General features: G+C 41.1%; 1 protein-coding gene and 1 pseudogene across 3 annotated transcripts in view; one reads left to right on the top strand and one right to left on the bottom strand.

The window, feature by feature from the left end:
• Positions 1–17,139, top strand: part of Rnmt (RNA guanine-7 methyltransferase) — a 208,898-nt gene that overhangs the window by 33,844 nt on the left and 157,915 nt on the right. The window contains exon 11 of one of the 3 annotated variants that reach the window (XM_087211139.1): positions 16,361–16,425. The exons of the other annotated variants lie outside the window; for them this stretch is intronic. Within the exon in view, the coding sequence (XP_087067265.1) occupies positions 16,361–16,410 (50 nt within the window). The 3' untranslated portion in view covers positions 16,411–16,425. Of the gene's footprint in view, positions 1–16,360; positions 16,426–17,139 lie in introns of those variants that run through there. 3 annotated transcript variants of the gene reach the window in all.
• On the bottom strand, positions 7,912–16,152 carry LOC101721144 (small ribosomal subunit protein eS1-like; annotated as a pseudogene).

Genomic DNA, 17,139 nt, shown 5'->3' with positions numbered 1-17,139 from the left:
CCAAAAATTCATTTAGAACCAGAAGAGACTTAGAAGAGCAAAAGCAATTATAGGCAACAAAGACATGACGGAGTATCACAGTCCCCAACATGAAACTATACTACAAAGCCCCCATGATAAAAACAGCATGGTACTGCCAAAGAAACAGACCCGAGGATCAGTGGAATAGATTAGGAGATTCAGAAACAACTCTGGACATACTCAGCTACCTCATCTTTGGTAAAGGAGCCAACCATCCTCACTGGAGGAAAGATAGCCTCTTTAATAAATGGTGCTGGAAAAACTGGATTTCAACCTGCCACAGAAACTAGACCCATGTCTTTCACCATGCAAATAAAATCCAAGTGGAGGGCTGGAGATTCAGCTCGGTGGTTTCGCTGCCTGCTATACAAGTGCAAGGGCCCGAATTTGATCCCTGTACCAAAAAAAAAAAAAAAAATCCAAGTGGATCAAAGATCTAAATATTAAAACAGAAACACTAAACTTGCTGGAAGATAGGTTAGGTAGAACTCTTGAAGACATTGGCATAGGAAAAGACTTTATGAACAAAACCTCAGTAGCATGGGAACTAGCACAGAGAATCAACAACTGGGATCTTATCCTATTAAAAAGCTTCTGCACTGCAAAAGAAACCACCAACAGAGCTAAGAGGCAACCTACAATGTGGGAAAAAATTTTTACTAGCTCTTCCTCAGACAAAGGACTACTATCTAGAATATACAAAGAACTGAAAAAAATCAGAGAATATTCAAATTCAAAGACCCAATTAAAAAATGGGCATCTGAAATCAACAGACATTTCTCAGACAAAGAAGTAAAAGCAGCAAATAAATATCTGAAAAAATGTTCAACCTCACTGGTCATTCGAGAGATGCAGCTGAAAACAACACTGAGATTTCACTTCATTCCAGAAAGAATGGCTGCTATCAAGAAATCAACCAATCACAAATGCTGGCGGGGTTGTGGGGAGAAAGGAACCCTTCTCCACTGCTGGTGGGAGTGTAGACTGGTGCAACCACTGTGGAAATCAGTATGGAGATACCTCAAAGAACTAGGACTGGAGGTCCCATTTGACCCAGCTATTCCTCTGCTGAGTATCTTCCCAAAAGAATTAAAAGAATCATACCATAGTGATATATGTGCACCCACATTTATAGCAGCACAGTTTGTAATAGCTAAAGCTTGGAAACAGCCCAAGTGCCCATCAACTGGAGACTGGATAAAGAAGATGTGGGTTTTTCTTTTTTATAAAATGGAGTACTACTCAGCCATAAAGAATGAGAAACTAGGGCCGGGGATTTAGCTCAGTGGTTCTGTGGTTTGCCTCAAAAGTGCAAGGTCCCGAGTTCGATCCCCAGTACCAAAAAAAAAAAAAAAAAGGAATGAGAAATGAGAGTCATTTATAGCTAAATGGATGCGCATTGAGGCCATACTCAAGTGAAAAAAATAGGACACACATGTGTAAATACCGAATAGTTTCTCTCATGTGAGAAACTGAAAGTGTAAATAAGAATCAAAATGTATAATAGATAATGTGAAATAGGAAGAAAAGGTCTAAAGGGGAAGAGGAAGTGGGAGGAGTAAGGGAAAGAAAAGAAAGGAAAAGAAAAATATGAGAAAAGGAAAAAATGGAAACAAAGGCTTTGTAAATGGATAGGGGGGAGGGGTTGAAGGGAGGTTAGGGGAATGGGAAAAACATAAGAACCAAGAGACATCATGTAAAGGTAAAAATTCCCAATCATGAATGTCTTCATATTGTATACGTAAGATGTACCAATAAACTTAATGAAAAAAAATCAGTTGCATTTCTATACACTAACAATGGACAATATGACAGGAAATTTAAGAAAAAAGTTTCCTTTACATTAATATCAAAAAAGAATGGAGGAGATAGAAGACTTGTATAATGAAAACTACACAACACAACGAAATGAGATATAAATGAATACGAGGCATCCCATGTCCATGGATTACACTTCATATTGTTAGGATGTCAGTAGTACCCAAGGTGATCTACAGATTCAGCACATTGCCTATCAAAATCTTAATGATGCTTTTTGTAGAAATAAAGTACCCATCCTAAAATTGGTGTGGAATCTCATGGAACTTGAAGAGATGATCAAAGCTAGAAGACTTACACTTCCTGATTTTAAAACTTTCTACAAAGCTGCACTAATCAGTTTAGTATTTATTGGCATAGGGGCAGGCACATAGACCCATGGAAGAGAATAGAGTGTACAGAAACAAAATCTTGCATATATATAATGATTTTTGACAGGGGTGTCAAGACAGTGTAACAGTATAGTCTGACAAATGATGCTGGGAAAATGACATCCCCATGCAAAAGAATGAGTTTGGACCTTTACCTAACACCATATAGAAAAATTAAGATGGATCTAAGACCGAAATATGAGACCTAATACTATAACACTCCTATAAAAACATAGGAATGGGCTTCATGACATTAGATTTAACAGTGACTTCTTGGGTATGAGATCAAAAGTATAGGGAACAGAAGAAAACACATTGGACTTCATTAAAATTTAAAACTTCTGTGTGTCAAAACACACTGTAAACATATTAGAATAGAATGAACGTAAACAGTTGCCCTCGTATAACAGAGAGGGAATTAATATCCAGAATACATAGAGAAATTCAAGCACTGAATGAATAAACAGAAGAAAAACAGGAAGATGGGGCAGTGGAGGGGGACAAAGAAAGGAAAGAACTAGAGAGTGGAAATTTAGAGCCCTCATGTGGCATGTGCCTGAAGTCTCTGCCGTGCCTATACTCAGGAGGCTGAACCCACGAGTTTGAGATCCACCTGTAAAGTGTAGCGAGATCCTCGGAAGAGAGAGTGTGGTAGGGGGAGAAGGAGGAAAAAAAAGGGAAGGAACTGAAAGCCTTGTACATTGTTGCTAGGAATGCAAAACTGTATAGGCACTGTGGAAATCAGTATGGTGCTTCCACAAACAATCACAAATAGAACCACAGGAAGTCCCCGACTTAACAACGTTTGAGCTGCGATTTTGACTTATGAACAGTTCTCACAGAATGGAATTCATTTGTAAATTAGGGACTTACTGTGTCAAATGCTTCAACCATTCTACTGAAGTAGAATTCTGTGTAGAATTAAAAACAAGATCTCAAGAAATATTGTTTCCATCTTCATAGAAACATTGGTCACAATAGCAAAGTGTTTAAGGAACCAAATTCAATGACTGACTGGATAAGTAAAATGTGGTATATACATAAAGTGTAGTATTATTCAGCATTATAAGGAAAGGAAATTTATGACAATTTCTCAATCTGGGTGAACCATACACCAGTCACAAAAGGACAGATGATGTGTGGCTCCACTTACATGTGGTACTTGGTCAAAATCGGACACAGAAAGTGGAGGGTCAGTTGCCAGGGGATGGGGAGCAGCAGCATAATGAATGTTATTGTGTAACGGGCACAGAGTCAGTTTTGCAGGACGTGAATGGTGGTAATCACTGCACAACACAATGAATGTTTTTTATGCTACCAGACTGTGTTCAAAATGGTCGAGATGGTAAATTTTATGTTATGTGTATCTATTAGCCAGGGGTCTGCAACAAAGAAGAACCAATAGTTTATAGTGACCCAGGTGTGGCCCTCAGCCTGAGGCTGAAGGCCAGAGGACCAGACAGAAGGAGAGTGGCTGTCCTGGAGCCCAAAGCCTGGAGATGCCTGTGGGCTGGGGAAGATGTCCTTGGCGCCATAAGGGAGAGCACTTTGCTTCTCCTCTACCTTTTTGTTCTGAGCTCTTCTGACCCTGACCTTGGGCAGTGACCACCTACTTGAATGAGAGTGGGCCTGCCCTGTTCAGTCCACCATTCACATGCCGGTGTCCCTGAAGCATGCTCCGGACACACCCAGCTATCCACGTGTCCTGTGACCAGTCAGGTAGATTCCAGAATTTAAACATCACAGTGTACTTTACCATAATAAAAGAAAAAGTATTTGAAAATGGCTAAGATGTTTTAGATGTTTTACCACGATAAAAAGTTGTGAAAAATACAACAGATATCATACCTGGCCTATAAAGCCTAAAAAATTTACTGTGGGCTAGACAAGGAGCTATTGGGTCGGTGGGGAGATTACTGTGGAAGTAAAAGACCCAGGTTTGGTTATTAGGGAGTTTGTAATTTGTGTAAGAAAGAGGACAAGTATATTCCAAAGCCTAGAAGCATAGCAGTTCTGAGTAGATAAAAGAGACACATACGTTTTTAGAGTTCCATATTGCTCTAAGGGTGTAGAACCAAGAAATTGATTTTAAAATATTTTTTGTGGAAGTTCTTTGCAGGGACTGTTAGAACATAGATCTGAGTGTTGATGTTTCTCTTTGCCTCACCATTACCTAACCTGTGAAAATTACTGAAGCCACACAAACCTAATGTTGCTCTCATCTTTTGAGATTTAGAGAGATAAAAGTGCATGCAAGGACTTTTAACAGATTTTTCTACCACAAATTGTTGCAATTATATTAATTATCCTGGGCTGGACTAGATTTTCTATAACATTTACCATCAATATTAATGGTGCTAGTAGACTCCACTATTAATGGAGAACCATTAAATTTCAATTGGGAATTGTCTGAGGCTTTCAATTTCCTTTTAATTGGCCATTTCTTGAAGTGCAGACAGTAAGTCTACACTTAATGAGCACAATAGTAACATTTGGAAACCCTCCTCTTTGGGATTCCAGGAGCTTAGGTTCATTAGGGAATTTCTTTGAACTGTGGAGCATAGGGCATAATTCAGAGCTCTTAGCCCTGTAGATGTGTAATGAATGACAGTGAACATGTGAGCTTGCTCTAAACCGGAGAGTCTGCCCAGAACGGTAAAGTTCAACCTGGGACAGTCATGTGGTATTGTCTTCCTGTATTCTTCCATTCTTGACTCCTCCTACCTGTCTTGCCTCCAACAAAAACTACTCTAGAACCTCCCTCTCAAGGATGTGTAGAGAAATAGTCTGTGTTTGATGGAAAACATGCACTCTTCCTGGTCATCAAACTTGACCTTGTTTATTGTCTCTGAGCTATTTAGTAACTCTGTAAATTGTGATAACTGATGGCTATGCAAACTATGCCTTTTTGCTGAGGGTTTAGTTGACTCCCTTCTCTGCCCACTCTTATAGAAAACCTGCTCTAGGGACTTGCTCGTACATTGGACTGGATCTGGCCACTGCCATTGCCCACATTGTTAATCCTTACTAAATTCTCAATTCTTCCCATTTCCTTCAAAGACTGGCTACAGTCCTCCAAATGACTGTTTACAAATTTCCTCTCTCTTGCCTATGACTACAGCCTGACTGCCCATACCCCACTGCATCGCCTTGCAGCCAGTCCTTTCCCCAGGGTGGGAGAGAGTTCTACAAACAGCCCAGCTCATCGGAAACAACCTTGAGAGACCCACTGAGCAGGCCCCACTGGCTGATCTCTCCTTAGACAGGTGCTATCTGCTCCCCTGCTGAAGTCTGATGAAGTCCTGGGGCCAGTAATGCTCTGTGTAAACAAGAAGTGGCCAACTGTGTGCATCACCAAGAACCACCGGTCAGGTCTGTGTGGTGTGGTGTGCAAGGGATGGGTGCTGGGAATGAGTCTGGCTTTGGGGTCCTCACAAACACTGTGTATTTGTTCCCTGAAACTTTTCAGACATCTTGACAGCTAAGGACCTCATTATAGACCCAAAGGAAGGGATTCTCTGCAAGCTACAGTCCTCCTGGCTCCTCCAGTTCAAGGCTTCTGGACTCCCCAGGACACTTACCCTCAGAGCTCACCTCCTGGCCCTTTAATATAGCTTTTCATAAGATATTTCTCTTTTCATTTCAGCATTCCTCCTTTCATATACTTGATCTCCCCTATCCTGAAACAGTTGACTTTTACCACCACCCTCAACAGATGGGTCTTGTGGCTTTATAGGAGCAATGCCCACGTCCTTCCTCAGAGCTGCTTGTCCCACCCAGCGTACCTTGTATCTCTGAGTGACTCAGCAATGAGTGATGCTCATCTTGAACAGAGATGGCACAGTGTTGGACTTTACTTGATTCCTATGCTCCTGGAAAGAAGTGGTGTTTAAAACAAATCCCTCACTCTATTTAGTGTTACACCCTGTGAGAGAGAACCAACCAGAGACTGATATTAAATCCACACAGGAGTTCATTACTGGCCGGGACCTGAGCTGAGCATCGGACTGGAGCCTGGACTGGGGGTTGACAAACATGTTTTATACACCTTTGAGGCCAACAGTTTCTAGGCCCCCCTGTGGGATAGAACTAGCAAAGCAAGCAAAAGGTACAGAAGCAGAACGTCCTGCGGTTAGAACATTTGTGAAACAATAGTTGATTGTTTTTTCTAAAGAGACTCTCTAAGGGGAGGAGGTTTCTAAGCTTCCTCCTTCTGAGTTCATCTAAAGGGCAGGCAGGTGGGTCAAGCAGCAATATGGAGTCTGTCTTGCTAACTAGGGTCCTTCATTTAGTACTGAAAAGTAGCTAACTCCAAAAGACCCTGTGCCCCTCAAATTTTGAGAAGTGTGAAAAGGTCACTTCACCTTTCCTCATGACTGCATCATTTACTCACTTTTATATAGCTTCCTTCCTTCTCTCTTATTTGAGCCCTTCCTCTTGTTAAGTTAAATAAGCAGGAGTACACTGGCCTGAGGCTGCCTTTGTGTTTTTGAGTTCCAAGGTGAGAAACTGCAACCTAACTCAGTACCTGTAAGCACTGAACACCTAATGAAGAGGACAACATGGAGCAGGGCAGCCAACTCCAGCCAGTCAGGGCTGCCACCTGATGAGCTTATGTCTGAGTAAAGCCACCACATGGCTGTGACCGGTCCCCGGGTTCTGGTTTTTGTGACTCCCCCTGTGGGGTGGAGCTCTTTGCCCTCATCTGATTCATTGATTGTTCTTTGCTCAAATAAACTCTGCTAAATTTAATCTGCAAAGTTGTTCCTTTAACACTGCTAAACATTTTCCCAGTTCAGTGACCTGAACAAGGTCATACCCTGAATTGTCCGGTGCACTTTGTCTCTCACCATGACAAGCTGAAAACAGGACACTGACCATCACCTTGGTTTCTGAGTCCACTGAGGTATTAAGATGTTTTTCCAAAGAGGGAGAGAATTTGGATCAATGACAGAAACTAGGGATATTACTGATGGCAGCCTCATAAGTAAAATGTGCATCCCTCTTTAGTGGGTTAAAGAATGGAAAGGAGAGGGAATGAATGGAAAGCAGAAATACTTATTAATGGAAATTCTCCAATGTCAGTGGAAGGAGCTGCAGGTCTAGGCCAGACAAGAGTTGAGAATTGAGACAGAGATGACCCATAGCAAAGCAGGGCAGGTCTGTGATGAAGAATTGTCCAGAAATCTTTATGTGAGAAACTCGTGTTAACCTCTGGTTCCCTTTCTACCTCCAGTGTTACTTTAGCCCTGGACAGAGTGGAGAACGAGTGAGCGACCTGTGCTTCTAAGGGTCCCAAGGATGTGGGGGTTAAGGAATCTATTTTCCAGACTTACGGTTTGCCTCTTCCTTGTTGATTCTTCTCTCAGGGGTCTCATGTACTGAAAACTTGGTGATGCATTTTCGGATAGATGCAAACAGTTCAACTGTTCATTTATCATTCCACTGCTTCATTCATTCGCTGTGGTAAGGCCTCAAACACAGGATAATAAACCTGATTTCAACATTTAAGAATCCTTCATTCTAGCTATCGTGGTAACTGGAATAATTTGTGTATGTGGGTACCTTATGAGTTCTGCTTATAAATATTTTTCCAATGTAGGGACTCCAGTTTGGTTCAATAACTGCTCTGTTAGTTTTTCCATCATCATAATAAATACCTGAGATAATCAGCTTTGAAGGGGAAAATGTTTATTCTGGGTCATAATTTTGAAGCTTCTGGTTCATGACTGGATAGACCAATTGCTTTTAGGCCTTTGGCAGGGTTGCTGATGACAATTGCAGGGAGGATGTGGAGAACAAGACTGTTCACTGACAGCCAGAAAATGACAGGATGAGGAAGGGCCAGGCCTGACTGTCTCTGCAAGGGCACACTCCAGTGACCTAATGTCCTCCCGTGGGGTGAGGACCAAGTCTTTTTTCATCACAAATAGTATTTTATTTATTACTATTAAAAATCTGGATTTTAGACAGACTCTTGGACTGGTGGTTCATATCCATCAGCTCATTCAACTTTAGCTCCAGTCTCATTTCCAGTAGCTTTTCCAGAGCTGCTACCTTCACCATGAAGCTCCATGAGTTTTCTCAATTCAAACTTGGGCTTCTTCAGCATTTTTACTTTTCTGGCAAAGACATCATGAAGAGGATGTTGTGCCCAGATTGTGAAGTCCCAAAGACCACCAGGAGGCCGTTTCCAATGTAAGCACACGAGGGTCGTTTATTCAAGCTTAAGCAGGGACTCTCAATTGTCACCGACACAGCGGATCGAGATTGAGAGCCCTGAGTCCCAAACTAGCAGGGTTTTTATTGAGAATACAACAAGCTTTGGTTATTAGTAGCCAGGTGATTGGTTAATACTTAATACATATGAAGTGTAGGGTTTTGGTTGGCTAGGCTTTGGGGGTCGAAGGGGATTATGTATTGGTTTTTGTAAGGGAGAAAGGGGCAAAGATTAACGGCCGATTGTCACATACTGATCGTTAGCAGACCCACTGACTAATGGCCGCATCTATCTTGTGTGGACAGTCAGCTCATTAACTGCTTATCCTACAGATAGTGTGCCTGGAACGCTCTTTCCCCGGGTACGCAGGTGGTTGGGTAATAAACTCAGGAATTTCAAGTGGTGAATTCCTAGTTTAAGCACAAATTTGAGAGAACAAAGGAGATGGCTCCAAAATGGAGTCATTTTGGTCCCACAAGGATAAATAGAGTGGCAAGCCTTTTCTATGTCTTTCCCAGTGCTGTCTGGAATCAATTTATTGACTACTTCCTTCAAGTCATTTGTCTGCACCTCCTGGGTCATGATTTCCATCATCTTCTTCCGGATTAGGCGGACCTGTTGGCGCTGAGTGTAAGAGGTCTTCTGTATCTGATTGTTCTGTTTTTTAGTAAAACCAACACGGAACAAACAAAGCAAATAACCATCGGTCGTCTTGACATCAACACGAGCTTTGATCATGGTCTGTCATTTTTTGATCATGGAACATATTTGACCATGGAAGTTAGTCAGGCAGTTTTTGCCCTGAACATCTTTAGTAATTAGCTTGAATTTTCTAAAGGCAACTTCATCATTCTTCAGACCAGCAAGGCTCACTTCAAACCTTTGAGCCCATCAAATGCAATTTTGGTTCCTTGAGTCCTGGTGACCAGTGTTTTTCCTATATTTCTCATGTTGAACATAGCCAGCACCTTCACATCATACTGGCCTTTTTTAAGAAAATGGACCAACGACTTTCTTCTTGGCTCCCTCTTTGCTGCCTTTCGTAAGGTGCTTATTCTTCCCCCCACCATGTCATTGCTCAGAGAGCCAAAAGGCGAGGAACAAGTCTTTAACTTGTTTCTGGGTGACATTCCCAACTATAATAAATGCTTTCAATAAATCACCAAACTGCCTGAACAATTTCTTATTTCTAAGCCTCAATCTTGACATATTGTCTCAAGGATGATGGATTGGGTGCTCCTCTACAGTAAAACTTGCAAAAACACTGCTTAATTTTTTAGTGGCCCTAGCAAATAAAAAGGGATGCTTTCCTTTACAGCATCTATTATAAACATAGATCCACTAAATTAGCAGTTTGGAGACTACTGAATTTTTTTGGTGTGTGTGTCAGGGATCGAACTCAGGACCTTGCGCTCATGAGGCAGGTGGCGGAACCACTGAGCTACATCCTAGGCTAGAGACTACTGAATTTTTGTTCAATCATTAAATTCTTAGATTGTTGGAAGAGTATCCAGTAGTTATTGAGAGACCTTCATTACTTTTGTGGTTTTCAGGTATATATATGTTCATATGTGCCTGTATGTTCTATGTAGTTTTATACAATTTGATTATGATGTTTTCTTCATGTATTTTATACCTAAAGTTCATTGAGGTTCTTGGATGTGTGCTTATTGTCTCATCAAATTTAGAAATTTTTGTCCATTATTTCTTGTAAAGTGTTTAGTTTCCCCTACTTTTCCCCTGTCTTTTCGGGGTCCACTAGTACATATATGCATGGCTTGACATTCTCTTACAGCTAACCAGTGTTCTGATTGGTTTGCAGTTCTCTCTGTGTTCCATTTTAGCTAGTTCTATAGCTATTTTCAAATTTACTAATCTCTTCTGCAATGTCTATTTCACCCATTAATTGGCCATTAATTTCACCCAGTGTATTTCTTATTTGAATCATTTTAATTCTTATTTCCAGAAGTTGAATATTCATTCCCCCAGGTGGCCCATGTATCTAGTTAACATGCTTGTTTTTAACCTCTTCTTTCTGGACAGATGCCTCACAGTTATAACACATTTTAGTATTTTTGACTACTAATCCTAATATCTGTGTCATTTCTGGGTCAGTTTCTATTAATTTTTTTCCTCCTTTGAATGTCTGATAATTCTACAATTGGATGATATGAATTGTGAATTTTACCGTGTTGGGTGATAGATATTTTTATATTGTTGTATATATTTTACATATTTTGAGCTTTGTGTTTGGACTTCAATTTCTTGAAAAAATATGATCTTTCGAGTATTGCTCTTAAGGTTCTTTACCTGGCTCTGAGTCATTTCCTTTCACACATATGACATCTCGATCTCAGGTTTGAGGGACATCTGCTGCAGATTACCAGAGTGCTCTGTCTGTGCAGCAGTCTTTCCTCTGGTCTTCTGCCTGAAGAACTCAAGCTGCTCTGACTCTTGCTCTGCCCACTGCTGATGAATTGATTAGTCTATGTGTCTGACTTTCAGACTCCAAGCTCTGCTCCTCAGCTCAGGGAGGTGGCCACAGTATGGGAGTTTTCTTCAGAAAGATGGTGGGCCACCATAGGACTCACTGCGTTTGCTCCCAGATCTCAGTATCAGTGTTTTCTATTGCTGGTTGTCCTATGTCTTGAAAACCATTGTTTCACATGTTGTATCAGTCATTGCTGGGTAGAGAGACAAGTTTAATATTCGGTACATATGGATTTACAAGATAGGCTTACAATGGCTCCTTGCAGAGTAAGGTGTGGGAGCACAAAAAGGCTGTCTGCACGCTGGAGATCCCAAGGATCTAGTCAAAAGTTGAAGGCCCAGAGATCACCATAGTCCTGTGTGAGACCATGTCAGGAAGCTGATAGGTGTGTGCTGAAAGGCTGGAGAGTGTGCGCTGGAAGCAAGAGGACTAACATCCAAGGCGAAGGCAGACCGGAGCTCCTTGGAAGAAGCAGAAGTGAGCATTCCTTCTGCTTTCCCTTTTTTATTCCATTCAGGCTACAAGCCTATTGATTGGTACCACTCACAGATCCCAGAGTGGATCTTCCCTCTTCAGTAAATCCATTCAGTCACACCCACAACTATGCTAAGCCAATCAGATTGGCATTTCTTTCTCAAGTGGATGCAACAGTTAGCTTTCACACATGTTTTGTCCAGGTTTTGGTTATTTCAATCAGGAGGGATGCTATGGTTAGAACATAGTTTGTCCCCTCCCAAACTCACGTTGAAATTGACTGCCAATATTGGGAGGCAAGACCTTTAAGAGGTCTCAGGTTACACTCAGAGGGACCAATGCCTTTCTAGTTCTAATATTCACCCTTGTTGGACTAGTTTAGCTTTCAGGAGGGTAGGTGCATAAAGCAAGCCTTCTTGTGTGTCTTGTCTCTTTGACACACACCCACTGAGCCTTCTGTGTTCCACCATGAGTTGAAGCTGCATCAGGCCCTCAACAGATGCAGCCACTTCATCTTGAACTTCAATCATGCAGAACTGTGAGCTAAAATACACCTTTTTATTTTATAAATTATCCAATTTCAGGTGTTCTGTCACAGCAACAGAAAATGCACTAAGACAGGGCAAATCTGGCTCCTGTCACTTCATTTCTGCTGGAAGGAAAAGCCGTGTCTGGGTGCTTCTTGAAAGTTCTCAGTAACTAGCAGTGGCTGAAGTACAGAAGCCTTCAGTGACTGGTCTATTCAAGGAGAGAATTCTTTTTTTTTTTTTTGGTACCTGGGATCGAACTCAGGACCTTGTGCTTTTGAGGCAGGCACCAGAAGCCCAGACTGGAGATGACAGACAGACTTCCAGGCTATGCTTAGACCAGAGCAGAGTCACTCTTGGGATCAAGTCACTTAATAATGGCAATTTCTTAATTCCATTTTTTTCATTATTTCATTATTGTCAAATAATATTTTAACAACCCCACGAGATTGTGTAAAAACTAAGAAAAATATGACCCTTTAAGTACTGCAGTTTTATTATTTTGCAATATAAAATTATCTCCACTGTCATTGGTCTATATGCCAAGATTCCAACATTCCAGAGCATGCCAAACACTGGAAACCAAGGATCCCCGTGTGACCCGGACAAAGTTAATACATTTTTCTGCTTCTTTCACGTTTTGTTTAACAAGCTGGAATTAGAAAATGTTTTATGGAGCATATGTGATGTGGGAGAAAGGCTAATATAAGCCTCAAGACATACTGGATCAAGAAAAGAAATTTATTGGTATAGAAAACATAAAAATATGTGCTTGGGGAGACCACTTCTTCCTAGTTGAATGACCTTGATCACATTTATTTCTTTGATATTTAATTTCTTTCTTATAGAATGGGACTTATAATGCCAACTTCATAGGCCTAGTATTAAGGAGTATATGTCTACCTCTCTGTATCTATCTATCCATCTAATCTGTCTTCATCAGCACCTCTGTTAACGTCTGATAGTAATCCTTAATGTTTATTCTATTCTCCCTTTGATAGTTGGTGGTTAATACTGTTTTTCACATCCTTGTTATTTTTATAACAGATTTTCTGACAGATTCATATATGATAAGATTCGTCCTTCTGAAGCTTTACCGGGCAGTGCTTTGTAGAATATTCACAGAGAGTTGCAGTCATAGGTGCTATCTCATTTCACAATATTTCCGTCACCCCCAAAAGGAGCCTTGTAACTCCCCTTTGCCTCCTCCCCCAGATCCCCCAGGAGTCTGCTTTCTGTTTCCATGAGGCTTCCTGTCCTGGACACCTTGTGCAATGGGAACCGTACATTATGTGTCCCGGCGCCTACTCTTCCCGCTTTCCTTCCTTTCCTTTGCACTGAAGATCAAAACCAGGGCCACTCTGTCACTGAGAGGCACTTTGAGCCCTTTTTATTTGAGACAGGGACAGCTAAGTTGCCCAGGCTGCCCTTAAACTTGTAATTCTCTTGCCCCAGCCTCCCAAGTAGTGGCTGGGATTTTGACAGGACTTGAGATTAATCTATCAGTGACTAGAGAGGGGACTGCTATCTTGACAACACTGTGAGGCCTGATGTGTACACATGGGTGTCTTTCCATTTATTTATGTCTTTAACTTCCTTCAACAGTATTTTGTAGTTGTCAATGTACATTTTGTATTTTTTGTTAAATTTATTCCTAATAATTTTATTCTATTTAATGTTATTATAAATGGAACTGTTTTCTTAATTTTCAGTTATTCATTGCTAATTCTAGAAATAAAATTGATTTTTGTATATTACCTTGTATTTTTCAAGTTTCTAGACTTTTGTTTTTAATAGCTTTATAATTTACTCAACATTGTAAGAATCACCTGTGATGCAGCAATAGTAAATTCAATTTTTATTGCTATATATGAAACCATACTGGGCCGGGGATTTAGCTCAGTGGTTCTGGTGCCTGTCTCGCAAGAGCAAGGTCCCAAGTTCGGTCCTGGAAAAAAAAAAAAAAAAAAAAGAAACCGTACTACATATATGGTATGAAACCTATGCTACAATGTATTTATCCATTTTACTGTAATATGGACATGTATATTGTATTTTTGGGGGGTGCCAATATTCACAGTTTTTCTTGTGATATCTTTGTCTATCCATCCTCATAGAATGAGCTAGGAAGTGTTTCCTCTTCCTTTGGAAGAATTTGTGAAGGACTGGTGTTAATTATTCTTTTAACTACTGGGTAGAATTCATCAAGCAAACAATATAAGTCTGGACAGGAAGTCTTTTATTACTACTTAAATCTAGTTACTTATTTTAGACCTATTCAGATTTATGGTTGCTATTTCTTCTTGAGCCAATTTCAGTAGCTGGTGTCTGTGCAGGAATCTGCCTGTTTCATCATTGTCTGCAGCCCTCCCTTCCACTTTGCTTGCATTTCTCCGAGGTCAGAAGGGCACCCTCTCTTCATATGGACTTTAGTACTTTGAGATGTCTATGTTTTTGTTTTGTTCAATGTACCTTAAGATCTTTTCAAAGAGCAAACTTTTGGTTTCACTGATCTCCATTTTTCTGTTCTCTATTTCATTTATTTTCGCTTTAGCTTTTAAAATTACTTTAGTATTCCTGTTCTTCTCTTTGTTTGGGGTTTTGTTTGCTCTTCTTCTCCTGATTTCTTAGTGCATAAAGTTAGGTTATTGATTTGAGATCTTTTTTAATGTAGGCATTTACTGATATAACTATTCTAAGCACCGCTTTTGCTGTGTCCCATAACCTTAGGTATGTAGTTTTTCTTTTCAATGAGTTTGCCTACTTTAGATACCTCATAGAAGTGGAATCATGCAGTATTTGTCTTTTTTGACTGGCTTATTTTACTTAGTGTAATCTCCTCAAGGCCATAAAACAGTATTTTCTTCTTTTCTAGGGTTGAAGAGTATTATATTTATGTATTTCACATTTTCTTTATCCATTCTTCCATTGATGGACATGGAGGTTTTTTCTACCTCTTGGCTATAGTGAATAATGCTGCAGTGACCATGGAGGGTGATACTATCTCCCCAGGATTCCATTTCCAGTTATTTTGACTATATACCAGAAGTGAGATTTCCAGGTCATACAGTAGTTTTATTTTTAACTTTCTGAGGAACCTCTATCCTCCTCTCCCTAGTGGCTGGACTATTTTATATTTCCACCAGCAATGTCAAAGTTTAGATTTCTCCATGTCTTTAACAACACTAATTTTCTGTCTTGCTTTGTTTTATTTGACCATCCAAACAGCTGTAAGAAGATATTTCACTGTGGTTTTGATTTGCATTTTCCTGATGCTTGCCAGTGTTGAGCAAGAGCAAGTGACTGGCAGCTGGGGACCAAGTGGGGATGAGCCTCAGGGAGGCCTCCATGCCGTACCTGTACCTCAGAGAACCCTGTGCAGCTCTTGGGACACTGGTGAACGTCACAGCCCAGGGGCACAGGCTCACTGAAATACTAGACCAATCCTGGGATTGTAGTGCTCTCCCTCACCCTTACTGCAGCACCACCTCAACAGGGCTCCTGCAAAACAGGATATGGCTAAAGGAGCCACAAGCTTCAGACTCCACTTAGGAAGCCTTTCTCAGAAAACTAAAGACCACAGGGGCACTGGAGGAATTTTGGCCTGTGGCACTCACAGCTGTAGCAAATGGTAAGCACAACCTAATTCCTAGCCTGGTAAATATAAGACCTCACCCCAAAGGCCACTTATCTCAGTGCTTTTGCCCAGTACGACATGTGTTCAACAAAAGCTACCAGGTTTGCTAAGAGATAAAAGAAAAAAAAAAAAGAGGCAAGCTCCAAATGAAAACAGAAAATCAAGAACACAGCTGAAGAGACAAACAAACATGAGACTCAGACGAAGTATGGAAGAGATTTTACCGTCACCAGGCCAGGTCTAAAGTAATTATGGTACACGGAAGAAGAGGACAGCTTGTGAGAGGGGATGGCCAAATTATAGAAGCGGGAACTACAGAACAATCGAAAGGAAATGGTACAGACATACCTGTGATAAAGTCTAGCTTATAAATTAGGCATAGGAAGAGATTAACTGCAGTAGTTAACAATAAAGTAGAACCAGTATAACAATATACCATAATAGAGTTGTCAGCATCATTACTCTGGCACTTTGGGGGCCATTTTCAAGTAAAACAAGAGAGCCTTGGATACAAGCTCTGCTATACTAAGGTAGTCTGATACCAGGAGAATGCTGAGTGACTGAAGGGAGGGTGGCATGTACAATGAGGACATGCTGGGCACAGGGACGACTCCCATTCCAGGTGGAATGGAGTAGGTCAGTGTGGGATTTCATGTTACTCAAAACAGCACATAACTTAAGATTTATGAGTAGTGTATTTCTGGAATTTTCCACTTCGTATTTTCAGACCACGGTTGTTATGGTTTAGGTCTAGAATGTCCCATAAAACTCTCCTAGTGTTTTTTTGGTTTTTTTGTGCAGGGGCTCAAACTCAGGACCTTGTGCTTGAGAGGCAGGCATGGCACCACTGAGCTAAATTCCCGGCCCCCTATGGGGTTTTTGGAAGGTGAGTTGGTCTTGGGAGCACTGTACTCAACAGGGGATTCATCCACTGTAGAGTTCAGCAGCTGAGTGTGTCTTCAGAGGGGAGACCTGGTTAGAGGGTTTCACTGGGGTGAGACCTGGAAGGGAGCATCTTGCTCCCCAGATCCTCCCTCTCTGTTTTCTGGCCACCATGATGTAGCAGCTTTCCTCTGGGGCAGACCCCCACCCCCCACCCCGCCGTGCCCTTCCTGCCTTGTAGCCAGCTGACTTACAGACTGCATCCTCAAAAAACTATGAGCCAAGATAAACCTCTCCTCCCTTAAGTTTGGGTGTCAGGTATTATGTCTCAGTGGCAGAAAGTAATGAGACCATGGTTGACCTCACTGAAACCTTGGAAAATGAAGCTGCAGATCAGAGGACTACTATGTAAGCACACGTGTGGGAGGGACAGAAAAAGAGCAAGTGGAAAGGCATTCTGTGCTGTGCCTGTCCGCCCCACCCCCGGCCCCTACCACCATTAACCCTTTTGTTTTCTCTCTAGCTTTGCCTTTGCCAGAAAGTCGTGGAGTTGGAATCATGCACAACACAGATGTTCCAGACTAGCTTCTTTCAATTAGTAATGTGTATTTAAGTTTCCTCCATGTTTCCCCCTACCTTTATAGTGCCTTTAAAAATATTTTACCATATAGATACATCCAGATTTTGCCACAAGCATT

Source organism: Heterocephalus glaber, unplaced genomic scaffold (assembly GCF_053883595.1).
Source record: "Heterocephalus glaber isolate CG9 unplaced genomic scaffold, H.glaber_assembly_v1.0 deba00001300, whole genome shotgun sequence".
Classification (NCBI taxonomy): Eukaryota; Metazoa; Chordata; class Mammalia; order Rodentia; family Bathyergidae; genus Heterocephalus; species Heterocephalus glaber.
This window is presented reverse-complemented; position numbering and strand designations above follow the sequence as displayed.